This window comes from Kogia breviceps, chromosome 2 (genome assembly GCF_026419965.1).
Source record: "Kogia breviceps isolate mKogBre1 chromosome 2, mKogBre1 haplotype 1, whole genome shotgun sequence".
Classification (NCBI taxonomy): domain Eukaryota; kingdom Metazoa; phylum Chordata; class Mammalia; order Artiodactyla; family Physeteridae; genus Kogia; species Kogia breviceps.
In genome coordinates, this window is record NC_081311.1 from 107,248,199 (window position 1) to 107,263,419 (window position 15,221).

A 15,221-nucleotide genomic window follows, 5' to 3' on the forward strand; every position below is an offset into this window, starting at 1 on the left:
CTGAGAGTAAAAAGTTTAAGGGCTTCTGAATTCCTGTATGTGCTCTGCCTGGGGTCTGCCTTCCAGCTTCTGGACCTTCCAGCCCCTGGGGGATCTGTTCTCTGTTATTCTCAGATCATGTAGACATGATGGTCTGAGAAGCACAGCCTGGAACTCCCCATATGAGGGGAACAAGGAGGTGCAGGCACTTAGACTTGTCTCTAGGCGACCAGAGGGGTCCTTGGTGCTCCCCGAGTCTAGAGGTCCCACATGGCGGACCAAGGTCCAAGCCTTTAAGGGGAACGTGTCCTGTCTTCATTCTCAGTATCGTTCTTGGTGGTGGTCCCACAGTGGAGGCTGCCTGGGGCTTCTGGTATTCACGATCCTAGCCGTCTCTCATCTTCTAGCAGTATCTTCTAATATTCAGTTAGAACTGAAGATTATTACGTGGTACACCATCTATCTGTATCTAATATTTGGTTTAGCAGAAAACCCATAACTGAGTTTGGGCAGCTCCAACCTAAGTTATCTTTAAAAAGGCATTCTGGGGCTTCCCTGGTGGCGCAGTGGTTGAGAGTCTGACTGCTGACGCAGGGGACATGGGTTCATGCCCCGGTCCGGGAAGATCCCATGTGCCGCGGAGCGGCTAGGCCTGTGAGCCATGGCCGCTGAGCCTGCGAGTCTGGAGCCTGTGCTTCCCGGCGGGAGAGGCCACAACAGTGAGAGGCCCGCCTACTGCAAAAATAAATAAATAAAATAAAATAAAATAAAAAGGCATTCTGAGAATTCCCCGGTGGTCCAATGGTTAGGGCTCCACATTTCCACTTTGGAGGACAGGATGGGTGAGGGTTCTAGCCCTGGTTGGGGAAACTAAGATTCTGCATGCCGTGTGGTACGGCCAAAAAACAAAACAAAACCAAAAAAGAACAAAAAGGCATTCTTTCAATAGGGTGACCCATGAGTTTAAAAATGCACAAATACTATTTTATGATACTTATGAAGATTAGAGGTTTGAAACTGTAGAACAAACAAAAGTGTTCATAATCTTAGCAATTTTTTCTCTCACTCACACTAGTTAATCTCAACCAAAGATTCTCACATGGTCTGCAAGACCCTTTCAGAAGATCCAGAGAGTCACAAGAGTTTTATAATATTAGTACAACATCATTGGCCTTTTTCACTCTCATTCTCTTATGAATGTACAGTGAAGTTTCCTATGCACAGGCAGATCTGAGAATCCCACTGTCTTCTACTGAGACTTCAGAGGAAATTGCTAAAACTGTAAAACAATGCCACTTTCCTCACTAAACACTGTTTTTGTTTTGGCAGATATAATTAGTTTTCATAAAAATATGCTTCTTCTATAAATATGTAATGGACTTACTCTTAAATGAATATTTTAAAGTGTTTCCATTTTAATTTCAAACAGTTAATATCAATAGATATAACCCACATAAACAAAAGCTCTTTGGGTCCTCAACAAATTTTAGGAGTGCAAAGAGGTCCTGAAAAGTTTGAGTGCTGCTAACCCAGGCTATGGTGAGAATCGGAGCAATCATATTATTAAAGCTTCCTACGGTTTACTCAACACGGACAGGCAGACTTAGGCTTCTGTAAAGACGCTACTGCTGCTGTAGCTGCAGGATCAGTGCAGGAGCCAACTCTGAGTGAGAGCTCATGATGGCCAGGCACTGAGCTAAGTGCCTTACAGCAATTAGCCTATTTTGTCCTGGCAACAACTCCTCCATATTTTTACAGTTGAGGAAACTGAGGCACAGAGCAGTTAAGTACTGTGTCCAAGATTCCACAGTTAGTGACAGGTTTGAACTGAGGCACCCTGGCCCTGAAGTCTACACTCTTAACTACTATGCTGTTTACCTCTCATTGCCTTTAGATTTAACAGAGGAATTTGTAAATTAGCTTTAAGGAGGAAAAGAACTCGATGCCTATCTCATTGCTAATAAAATTAATTATCTTCACTGAAACATGAAAAAAGGAAGCCTTTTGTATGTTTCTAGAATCCACATGATGCTTACCTTAGTATAGACATGAATCCGGTCAGTGTTCTTACTCGCACAAAACATTAAGGTATCACACACTGGCAAAGTGTCCGAACTCTTCAACTGTTCTAATAAACAAGATAAAAAAGAACCTGAAGGCGAATCTGCCCTCTGTCCAAAACAACTTATTCTAATCTTCTGTGGGTTAGGATGATAAAATGGCTACAACAAATATATCAACATATTTGACAAAGTACATGTGTCTGGGTGTGAAATAAAACATGGTAGGCCATCTAAGAGCATATCGGCTTATATGGTAACCAGTTGCTTTGAACTGTTGCTCACGACCCAACAAGAAAAAAAGAAAATCAGCATTCGCTAGAAAGATAAGCGTCAGGCATAAGGGAGAGTTTCCTGCCCCCAAGAGTCCTTATCGATCTTGAAGGCTTCTAGAATCTATTCCTGTTGCTAGAGAGGGTTTAAGTTAAGACTGAATGAGCACCATTTTGATTATCAGCAGCAATACAGCTATGTCGAGGGCCACTTAAATGACTGATGGCCTATGGCCTGGTGCCGCACATTCACAAAAGGAGATGAGTGGAGAAGCCTCCTTTCTGATAATCCCTCTTTATTTTTCCTTTCTCAGTCCTGCTGACCAATATATTCTGAAAGAGAAATAGGGTTATTCAAGCAGATCTAAATAGTAATTACAGTTAGCACCTATCAAGCACTTAAAATGTGCCAGGTACTGTTCCAAGTACATATATTAACACCTCTCAGAAATTCAGTAGTGCATTTTACAGAGGACGGGACTGAGGCACATTAATCTGCCCAAGGTCACTTGGGCAGAGACCAACAATCTGGCTCCAGAGCCTGTGCTCTTAACCTCTGCCGTAGTTCCTCAGTGACCTTTTAAGGTGTTTTTCCAGACCTAGAAGTCTATGATTTGTTTGAGATTCTATTTAGCAATGTCATCTATTTTAATTTTTCTAATCAAGGCATCAGTCACTTTACAAACTTGGACTGTGGATTATTCCCATAGTTCATAAATTCAAAATGGACATTTTTTTCCACACTTTAACATCTCTGAAATTGGCACGTCTTACAGTCAATAACTGGCATTTTACAACCGTGGTTGGCCAGGTGGCAGTTGTGACGTAGTTGTCACTGCCTGAGCATAAGCTTAATCATAGGTACAATATCGTTATCACTTCGACACTACACTTGAGATACAAGCATTGTCGTTACTGAGTATTGAGTTTAATTACCCTTAAAATGTCTTCAAAATATTTCACTATGGTTTGTGATTGAAATGGAAAGTTATCATGTATACCAGAAACTTGGACACAGAGCAGAAGAGCATAAATTTGTTATTAAAGAAGCAAATATGTATCACCAGAGGAATAATCAGAATTTCTCACTGAGAAATTTCTCATTCTTGCCAAGGAATAACCAAGTGCTTCATGGGACCTAAGAAAGGGAGATCACTGCAAACAGAGAAAGATGTTTTATATTTTAATACTGAAATGTGCAAAAGGGTTGTCTATAACATGCCAAGCAAGGCAAGCGAAGGCAGGAGAAACTGCCAGATCCCTCAGAACAAATGAAAGTGATGTCAAAGCAACAGAGGGTCTTATGATCTGGTCTGGGCTGATTAATTTATTGTATCGTAGCTTAATTACAGAGTTTTTTTCTTTTTTAATGTACATAAAGTAAGTGCATCTCATAATCACTGTGTCTCCAGATTTGAAGAACTACGGTTAATGCATTAATGCTTAAAGATCAGAAGTCATTCTTTGATAAAAAGCATTACGAGAACAACTCCAAGTCAGTTGATATTCTTGGTAGCTAGTAGCTACATTAGGGAACATATTTTCCTTTTCACTGTTTTCATGAAGTATAATTTAATGGTTTGAAACTACAAATAATGCATTTTTTGAAGATATAGCCATCCTTCTAGACCCCTAGAATTCCAGTTAGAACAAAACTACAGTTCCAGCGTGGTATATACCACTCTGGTTCTAAAAGAGCATATGTGGGTAGAAGAAGCATTTTAGTATAATATGCCTTCTCTGTCTTCCCTCTGTTTTTCAAGGAAATTCATGTTAGTGAGTAGACGTGAAGCATATCGCTTTTGTGGCGGTCTCAGCCCAGAGATTTGAGAAGTAAAAAAAGAAAAAAAGAGAAGAGGGAATAGGTATGGGGGAAATGCTGGCATTGTCTACTGGATGAGGTCAATGCAAGTTTCACTAGCAGAATAGAAGTTTTAAAAGTTTAGTGATTTTTGGATACCAAGGGGGAAAAGGGGAGTAGGATGGATTGGGAGATTGGGATTGACATACATAACTACTATGTATAAAATAGATAACTAATGAAAACAAACTGTATATCACAGGGAACTGTACCCAATGCTCTGTGGTGACCTGAGTGGGAAGGAAATCCAAGGAAGAGGGGATATATGTATACGTGTGGCTGATTCACTTTGCTGTAGAGCAGAAATTAACACAGTATTGTAAAGCAAGTATACTCTGATAAATAAATAAATAAAAGTCTAGTGGTTTTTGAAAAGTACGTGTAAGTAAAGCTAACATATATCTTCATCAAGGGACCAATTTGTAACTAAGAAGCCAGTATGTCCCTGCCATAGATGGAGAGACTCATGGCCCAGCTGATGACAACTGCTGATTCTGGGTCTGATGTTCAGTTAACTGAGCAGTACGCTATCCTAGAGCAACAGCTTCATCAGCACTGGAGGGACTGTCACAGCAAAAACAAGGAAACTAGAGACAAAGAGTCTGAGTCTACATTGTCTACTTAAAGGCCGTTAAAATTAACAGATCTAAACAGGATCCATTGTAAGACAGTTTTGGGAAGACCTTGAGGAATTAGAGGAAAGGAAAGCTGAGTAAAGAAGAAAGGAGGTTGCCCTGAGCTCAGAAATACTTAAACGAACATTTCGTTTTGGAGCTATGAATCCAACTCTAAATTATCTATGTTTAACAGCAACTACCTTAAAAGAAAAACTGACAGTCCATCCCAACCATTTTGAGGTTGTTATAATGAGAACATCAACCTGTGGGTTACTATGGTCACCAACTGAGTAACAAAGAAAATAACCCAAAAGTACTCACAATCTTTTGCCAGGTGGCCCATAAAGAGTGATGTATGACATACAGGCTGGTATTTGCCAACCATCACAGCTATAAATGATGGATGGAAACTACAAAAAAGTAAATAAATCTGAGACACTACATGGCTGGTTCCAAACACAGTCATGATTCACACAGTCTTGAAATTATTAAAAAAAAACAAACCCTCAAAACCTAAATATAAAATATGCCAATTAATTGTAGCCATTTAAAAGAAATTCATGTGTGAAGGGTTAATGACCTCCTAAGTGGCTGTTAATAATCTGTCAATCTTACAACAATCCACATGGTCCAAAGGAACCCTCCCCCCCAAAATTAAAACCACCCTCTCACCGGGAGAATGGGCCAGGCTCAGTGGAGGCCAGGCAACAGGCCTGAGACAGTACATGCAGCCACATATGGGTTTCGCTCTCTGTGGACAGTACATGCGGCCACGTATGGGTTTAGCTCTCTGTGTAACATCTGAATGTCAGCAGCTCTGCTCTTCCAGCCATCTGGTGTTTATGTACGTAGTTACAAGTAGTTGGTATTTTTAATACAAAAGGGAATACAAGGAACCTGGAACAAGGTAGTAATCGCAAGTCTACTAACAGTATTATGTGTCTATGTATATGGTTATTATTTGGATCCTGGAAATGGAAGCAAGACTTACCATCACCTGGCTGGGGTGTGAGTGTGTCCTCACTCTCAGTTTTTGAAACTTCTTCCTGGCTCTCAGCTAACGGTTCAGGTGCTGAACGTGCAAGGACTTGTTTTTCCCCGTCAGAACTAGTCCATATCTTTTCGGAGGTGTCTTTCCGAGAATCATCTTTCTCGTTTCTGTTTTTATACTGGGTGTGGTGGAGGCTATCTATTTGTAGAACAAATTTGTACGACAAATAAACAAATTAATTTGTTAAAATCAAACAAATAATTTACACTTAAACTTAGGTAAAGTCATTACGTACTCTAAGGCCAATATAGAAAGTAGAGTTAAAAAAAACCTCACAGCTAGGTTTTATAAAAAGAAACAGTCAACAATGTTTGTTCTTTCTTTCAAAACATGCATCGGGAGTCATTAAATACCAAGTACTACTCTAGGTGCTGGAGAGGCAGAGTAGAAGACAAGAAAGAAATTTCCCTGCTTCCTGGGGATTCCATTCCAAGAGGCAGAAATAAACACGTAAACAAATAGGATCTTTTCAGATAAAGAGAGTAAGTGAGTAAGGGGATGGGGTAGGAGCAGAAAAGTCAGCAGGCCCATCTGAGCTGAGAGCTGCTCAGGAATCTAGGAAGCCTGGCCCCAGGGGGCCTGTATTCTTAGATTAGATTCTTAGTGTAACTGGAAGCCATTAAAGGGTTTTAAGCAAAGGAATGTAATGATCTGAGTTTTTTTTTTTTTGGCTGTACGCGGGCCTCTCACTGTTGTGGCCTCGGAGCACAGGCTCTGGACGCGCAGGCTCAGTGGCCATGGCTCACGGGCCCAGCCGGCTCCGCGGCATGTGGGATCTTCCTGGACCGGGGCACAAACCTGTGTCCCCTGCATCGGCAGGCGGACTCCCAACCACTGCGCCACCAGGGAAGCCCCATGATCTGAGTTTTTAAAGAATCACTCTGCTGTGTAGAGAAGGACCAGCCTCAGGGAGGCTTCTGAGGTCCTGAGAGAGAGATCATGGTGGCTTCCAGTGGGATGGTAGCAGTGAAGATGAAGTGGCTGGAATCAAAATATATTGTAGAGGATATACTAGCAGAACTTCATGAAGTGGAAGGAGAGGGAAGAATCAAAGATGCTGCCTCTAGGTTTTTAACATGATGTGGGGAAGATGGGGGGAGAGAAGACTTAGTGTTAGATGTGGTGGTGGTGAATCAAGAATTCCATTTTGGACAAGTTAAGCTTGAGGTACCCATTTGGACATCCAGGTGGAGATGTTACATAGGACACTAGATACATCCAATCTGGAATTCAAGATACATCCAATCTGGGCGTATGAGCTATAAGATGCTGAGTATAAGCACTAGCTGTTAAGAACAAAGCACAATACTGGTGTTCAATGTTTATTATACCAAATTTTATCTAACAGACTAGAGACTGCATTAGCAACCTTTATAGGACTTTCCAGTCCTATATCCTAATATTGCTCCTTTAATTTTTTGAATTTCACTGTTTCCTCTAACTGTTATATGACAGGTATTGATTTTAAAATTTGGATGAATTATTTGGGGGGGGGAGGGATAGTTAGGGAGTTTGGGATAGACATCTACATACTGCTATATTTAAAACGGATAACCAACAAGGACTTACTGTACAGCACAGGGAACTCTGCTCAATATTATGTAACAACCCAATTGGGAAAAGAATTTGAAAAAGAATGGATACATGTATACTATAACTGAGTCACTCTGTCATACACCTGAAACTGACACAACATTGTTAACCAATTATACTCCAATACAAAATAAAAAGTTTAAAATAATAAACTAAACTAAAATTTAGATGGATTAGAATTAATTCTGCTTTTTAATGCTTTTGGGATGTATCCACATCAAGGTTGGAAATCATTATGTCAAACTGTAGTAGTATTAATCTAATAATTATAACTATCATACACAGTAATATCACCATTACTTAGAATATGTATTGCTCTTGGGGACTTCCCTGGTGGCACAGTGGTTAAGAATCCGCCTGCCGATGCAGGGGACACAGGTTTGAGCCCTGGTCCGGGAAGATCCCACATGCCGTGGAGCAACTAAGCCCGTGCGCCACAGCTACTGAGCCTGTACTCTAGAGCCCGTGAGCCTCAACTACTGAAGTCCGCATGCCTAGAGCCCGTGCTCTGCAACAAGAGAAGCCACTGCAATGAGAAGCCCCCACACCACCAGGAAGAGTAGCCCCCGCTCACTGCAACTAGAGAACGCCAGCGCGTTCAGCAACAAAGACCCAACTCAGCCAAAAATTAAAAAAAAAGAAAAAAAGAAAAAACCCTATTAAACTATGATTTTTATTGCTCAGTCACTCAGTTTATAGACTTCATGTGAACTGATATTATTCTGTAGTCACGAGATATTTTATTTTTATTGCCTGTAGCAGTTGGAAATTGAATGAGATAATGCAAATTGTGGGAGATATTATATGGAACAAGCTTGTGGCTCCAATTTAGTTCATAGACAACAGGTGTCCACATTACAAATATAACCACCCAGATGGCAGACTTGTCAGTTTTGGTAGGAACACCCAGAATTGAAGGAGGAAAGACTCAGCTACTGATTACATTTTCTTTCACATCAAAACTAAGGCAGAGGAGAGCAAGGCAAGCAGGAAGGAACTGGAGCATCAGAGCTTCTATCTTTGCTGAGTCTTCATTAATGTCAATACTCTGAAGAATACACATAAGATGGAAAAGTAGATGTGTATAATTATTACAGTTGATAAAATTTTATTTTATTTATGATTTTTTCCAGTTTCCAAAAGGGTCAACTTGGCATTTTCAGCTGCCATAAAAATGGTCACTAAAATTGGAAACAAAAGGAATACTAATGATCTTTTCTTAAGACAACCACAGTTGTTAATAATCATTTCAAAAATAAAACATCAGAAAATGGCATATCGTGCTAGAAAAATATACTCTGAGGTATGTTTATGATTTCTAGTTTTAAATAGCATGTTTTAGAAAAGAATAAATTCATAAAATAGACATGAAATTGGTTTTTAAAAGAAGATCTATAGAGGAATTTTTATGATTTGTCACGGAAGAAACATTGGCACAATGAATATTTTACTAGGGAAAGAAGCTATGCTGGATTCATTTTGCTATTAAAAATAATAATCTGTAGTTTCTTTATAAACAAGTATTATCTACAAAGGAAAGAAAACAGCAGGTCTATGACTATAAGGCATATTTGCTGCCATAGCAACAGAGCTTCTATTCCTGCCCACTGAATTCACATCCTGTTGGCATTAATCAGAAATGTCCATTTGTGCCAAATTAATGCCATGTCACAGACGCTGGGGGATATACATTCTTGACAGAACTGGGAGATTTTCACATTCCACAAGGGGATAAATTCACAGTCTTCACTATGTGAAGTTCTTCCTCCAGCTTAAGAGCTAAAGTTGGTACCCAGTCACACAGATCTCTGATGATAGCAGTTGTTTCTAAAAGCACAGGTTATCTGAGGACACCACTGCCAGCCCCCCTCATGGCTGCCCTCTGTGTACTCACCAGAACTGCCCTGAGGATTCTCACACATTTCACAGCAAGGTAACACTGAGTTATTAATATAGGTGCAGAGAGCACACTGCCAGCCCCCACCAGGAGTGGTGGCGTGGGCCTTGGCCTCACAGACCCTGTCCATGAGTGGAGCTTTGGTCTGCCCGGGATGGGATGGTTTCTCCTCCAGGGGACTGCCGTGGTCATCGGTGGTGACCGATTTCATTTTTTTAGCTTCAGGTTCAAGATCACTTTCATAATCTCTTGTAGCTGTTTTTCCAGGGTCTGCTGGTACTACAGTATTTTCCTCCTGGAATACCCTTGATTCATCACAGGAGGTCACCAACTGTCTCTTCTTAGGGTTTGGTAAAAAGAATGATCGAATATCACGCTGTTTTTCTTTTTCAAACTAGGAAAAATAAAGGTATTAAATTAAGAGGCTATTGAGTATGTTCTTCCTAAATGAAACAGGTTGACAAACTCTTTTCATTAGCCATATTCCTTTATCTTTTGAATCCCTTGTTGGAAATGAATTCAATCATGCAATGACTCTTCATATATCCATACATGTAGAATACCACTAACACCACCATATACTTTCTGTGTCTAACTTTTTTTAGCACTTACAATGTGCCAAGCACTTTACATATATCCACTCACTTAATCCTCATGCCAGCTCTGTGAGGCAGGTACTATTATTCTTCCCATATTTCAGATGAGGACACTGAAGCTTTAGAGAAGTTAGGTAACTTGGCTATATGAGTTATATAATAAAAATATACTTTATAAACTATCTGCTCTAGATGTATGTCAGAGAAAGGAGGCAACTGTGTGTTTAAAAGTTTCAAGTCAATCAAGACCTAGAAAAATGTTTTCATGACCAAACTATAAACACGAAGAATGTTCATAAACAATATGTTTTTCATATTAAAATACTTTCCTGACCAGGGACTATTTTTCAAATAGCAGTAAAGATATCAATTAGAACAGCTTCTTTAATAGTCACTGTTGGGCTTCCCTGGTGGCGCAGTGGTTGAGAATCCGCCTGCTGATGCAGGGGACACGGGTTCGTGCCCCGGTCCGGGAAGATCCCACATGCCGCGGAGCGGCTGGGCCCATGAGCCATGGCCACTGAGCCTGTGCGTCCGGAGCCTGTGCTCCGCAACGGGAGAGGCCACGACAGTGAGAGGCCCGCGTACCACAAAAAAAAAAAAAAAAAAAAAAAAAAAAAAAAAAAAAAATAGTCACTGTTTAATAATTATCTTTTAAAGAAATATATCTCTCTTTTCTAAGAACAGCAACTTCACTGTCTCATGTTTTTCATCTTCTTTTCAATGTGTAAATCTCAATCTCCTAGAGAAAGGAGGATACCCATCTCCACAAATGATTAGCCAGCAGTTAAGGTAAATTAAAGGAGTTAATTTTAGAGCAGTCCTGCTAAGGCCTGAATTGGGTACCGTGGTGGACACACACTGTGCCAGACTGCATTTCCAAAAATGGTCATACCAATTCTTATCCCATTTCGTGTACTTGTGACACTGACACACCTACATTTAGAGGTGGGGTCTGTGCTCCTCTCCCTTGAACCTGGGTGGACCTTTGTATCAGTCTCAACCAGCAGAATGCAGTAAAAGTATCACTGTGTGACTTCTGAGGCTAGGTTCTAGAAGCTAACGTGGCTGCTGGCACTCTGTCTCTCTCTTCTTCTCTGTATCTTTTGGGAGGGACACTAGCCTGTGAAACATAGCCAGCATGTTGTGAGGAAGCCCAGGCCACAGGGAGAAACCATGTGTGGGTATTAAACCTGACAGCCCCACGTAGGCCCCTAGGTGAGTGACAGCCAGCATCCATTATCAGACATGGGAGTGAAGAGGCTCTCAGATGTTTCCAGCTCCCAGTCTTGGGATCTTGCAGCAAAGGTCCCAGTCCTCATGGAGCAGATACATCATCTCCATTGTACCCTGGCTGAATTCCTTATCCACAGAAACCATGAGAAATAATACATAACTATTGTCGTTTTAAGGCACTAAGTTTTGGGGTAATTTGTTATGCCACAATAGATTACGGAGACAGACACTATAGATAATGACATCCAAATATTGCAAAGAGATAGTTTACATAATAAATCTTATCTTTGTTTCTCAGTAGTGTTGCATAAGAAAGATTGAGCCAATTAATGGAGACAGAAGGATTAGTGGTTACCAGGAGCTGTGAGAAAGGGAAACAGGGAGTTATTGCTCAATGGTTACAGAGTCTGTTTGGGGTAATAAAAAAGTTTTGAAAATAGTGGTGATGATTGCACAACATTGTGAATGTAATTAATGTCACTGAATTATACACTAAAAATGGTTAAGATGGCAAATTTTACGATTATATATAATCACAAATTTTTTAATTTCAAAAAGGTTAAAAAGGTAAGAAAAGAAGAAGGAATATTTATGTTGTTCCCATATTGGTAAAATAATAACATATATTATAGGAAAAAAAGTCCCACCCCCCAATAATGTACAACTTTGATTTTGTATGACTGGTATTTATATATTCTCATATACTATTAAAAAGTTATCTAATAAGTTGTGGAAGTTACAGAATTTAGATTAAAATATAAAGAATGAAATCAATAAGACAAGATTTTTAAAGCAATGCACAAGGGAAATTCTAAGAAAAGCGTGGAGGAAAGCAGAGAGATTATCAGACTAATGGAGTTTGGTGTTAAAAAAGTAACAAGGATACAAAGAGAGTTATGTATCTAAAGAGAATGTTCTATTCCATATAATAGGACTGAAAAGAGAGCTTATAGAATTTTGAAAATATTGGCAAATGTTCAGCAAATGTGAACAGATTCTACCAGCTATTTCTAGTTAAAGCATAATGATTTTACAAGACAGGTTAACTTTCTGAGTCCCTGTACATATCTGGAAATGACCTGATTTTGCCCTAACTCTTAGTAGTTTTGTTGGGCATACAATTCTTCAAAATCTTTAAAGACATTGCTCTATTTCTTCCAACATCTGATGATACTGACAATGTTCCTTTGTAGGCTGCAAACTCTTTCTTCATTTTAGAGGCTTCTGGGACCTTTTTATCCCTGGTATTCTAAAATTTCACAATGATCAATGTCTATATATCTCTATCTGTGTCATCTATATCTATATACTTTCTGCCCAGCACCCTGAATACCTTATTAATTTTGTATAGTATTGATCATCTTTAGTTCTTAGAAATTTCTATTCTTCTTTGATAGTTTCTTCCTCTTCATTTTCTCTTTTCTCTTTTTCTGGAATTCCTGTTAGCAGAATGTTGAACCTAGATATTAATGCCATCTTTTGTTCTCATATTTTCCTTCTTTTTGTCTTTTTACCATCTAAACTCTTGGTGTTTAGCTCTATTTTATCCTTCAACCCTTCCATAAAATTATTTTAGTTTGGCAGTCATATTTTTAACATCTGTGTTCTTTTTTTGTTTGTTTTGGCTGCAGTGAGTGGCTTGCGGGATTCTTAGTTCCCCGACCAGGGATTGAACCCCGGGCCCCAGAAGTGAAAGTGCTGAGTCCTAACCACTGGACCACCAGGGAATTCCCTCTAATATCTAGAAGTTGCTTGTTCTTCTTTTTTTTTAATAGTATTCTGATATTATTGATATTTGCAATATCATCTCAAATCTAAAGCTATGAATTAGTTTTTAAAAAGTTATCTCTATGATCAATTTTTGTATTAGTTTATTTTTGTTCATATTTTTCATGCCACAGATTTCCTCCCCAAATTTCCAATGACCTCATAAACAGGAGGGTCACCTAGGAACTTAGGACACACGGGGCTTATCACCAAGTAGATCGAGTAGGACATACTGATTGAACGTGAGGGGTGAGGAAGATGGAGGGGACCACAGTGATACTTGGATTCCATTATAGGGATGACATTTTCAGTTACTGTAACAGGGAATATAGGAAGATAAATGGGCTCATTAGGAGGCAAAAAGAGAAGAGGTAAGGAAATAAAAGTTCACTTTTAGACATGTGTGAGGACTGGTGTGTGCCAGGGTGGCGAGTTCTAGGAAGCAGGTCCAGAGTTCAAGGGAAAGAGACACCTGGATTTGCACATGTGGGAACCACTGACATACAGAGGTGGCTACAGTCAGAGGCCTGGATGTCATGAACAAACGGAGGAGGAAGTAAGAAAAGGTAAAAGTCATGGGCATGAGCAGAGGGTCATTAAGGGTGGAATGAGGAGGAAGAGATACCGAGGAAGGGAACAGAGGGCACAGTAAGGAGGGTAGAAAAGCCAGGAGAGTAGTGCCTTTAGTGTGCCTGTGTTTTGGTTTCCATTCATTGTCCTAGGCACTCAGGGAGCATTTCAATCAGAAAAACCCATGTCCTTCAGATCTGGGAGATTTTCTTATATTATTTTTTCTTCCTCTGTTGTCTCTGTCTTTTCTTTCTGGAATTCCTATGAGGCAAAATCTTCTGAACTGATCATTTGATCTTCTTCACTTTTTTGCACACTTTTCCATTTCTATTTGTTCTACTTGTTGTGTGATTTCCTCATTATCTTCCTTTCCATCCTTGTCAGATTACTATTTTCTGATATTACAAGTTCAATTTTTAAGAGCTTTTCCTCGTTCTCTGATTTTTCCCTTTCCTTGTTCTTGTTTCTTGGGTGCAGTAATTTCTTTTACTTCTCTGTGAATATCAATGAAAGGCTTTTTGTTTGTTTACTTCAGCTTATCACACTGTCTCTGCTTTCTTTTGTATCCTTTCTTGTCTTGCATGCTTATTTTTGTCTGTGCATCACCCATGAGAGGATTTCCTCCAAACCTGGTGGCCTTCACTGTCCATTCACATTTAAGAATAAGACACTAAAATGCCATTGGAAATTCCAAGTGGGGGACCTCACTAAAGGTCAACAGTGACTGTTTGTCAGGGGATCCCTTTCAGGCTCCGTAGTCTTTTTTTGGTCCAGTCAATTTCTCCAGAAAGGAGTCCTTCAATCTCCTGCCCGAAGGATACAATGCTGGCTACCAGTGACCTGGGGGCTGCTCAGGAGAAGGGTGCTAAGGATTCCACCATTGATAAAGGAGTCTTCCAGTTAATATGTTTATTTTCAATTTACTGCTTTACCCCACTCCCTCAACTGGCCCTTCTCCTAGATATGCTTTTAAAAAGGAACAAGTAAAACAGCTAAATAAATGAACAAAATGTCAAAAACAAAGAATACGAAAAGTAAAATAAATATACAAAGCAGGCCACTGTCACCTATGCTGAATAATGTTTAAATAACATCAGCATCTTTTGTCCCATTCTACATTTTAAAGGATTTGTTTCCAGCTGTCTGAAACGTTTTACTCTCTCCATCTCCCCGCCACCAAAAAATAAAAATTAAAAAGATTATTTCAGATTTGTTTATAAAAAAACAACCTTCCCCCAAACCTAAGAAATCTTAAAAAAAAAGAAAAATTCTCAGGGCCTTAAAATATCAGCTTTTACAGTTGACCTCTTTAATTAAGCTATTTTAAAAATAACTTCATTTACTATGTAAGCAGTGACTAATTTTAGAAATTAGCATTTGAGAAACTCCCATTATGTATCAGAGGCAGGTTGAGAGTAAAGGTTAGCAGTGAGGACAGCAATCAGAAATTGATGTATACCTCCACCACCACAAGGGTCAACTTACGGTGCCTGGGAGTAGTCAGTAAGGGGGCAATTTTGAAATCATGGCTGCTTGGGTAAAAATAAAGTGAGACTGGAGAGCATAAAATACAGAAAAGGAGCCGTGGGTGGAAAGGGAATCATTTTATATAATTTTGGGAACCAAAGGATACACTTGAGGTATAATTTTAGAAAAAGGAGAGGACAAGATTAATCAGTAGGACTTTAATGTTATGATGGCTAAACTGGACAATGATGAACG

The 15,221-nt window shown here is 39.6% G+C and overlaps 1 protein-coding gene across 7 annotated transcripts in view; it reads right to left on the reverse strand.

Moving 5' to 3' along the window:
* ZRANB3 (zinc finger RANBP2-type containing 3) overlaps nt 1-15,221 on the reverse strand; it is a 285,790-nt gene that overhangs the window by 16,036 nt on the left and 254,533 nt on the right. For all 7 annotated transcript variants that reach the window (XM_067025920.1, XM_067025924.1, XM_067025926.1 and 4 more), the window contains 3 exons: nt 9,328-9,724; nt 5,781-5,978; nt 2,016-2,107 (listed from right to left, as the gene is read on the reverse strand). In XM_067025920.1, the coding sequence (XP_066882021.1) occupies nt 2,016-2,107; nt 5,781-5,978; nt 9,328-9,724 (687 nt within the window). The remainder of the gene's footprint in view (nt 1-2,015; nt 2,108-5,780; nt 5,979-9,327; nt 9,725-15,221) is intronic.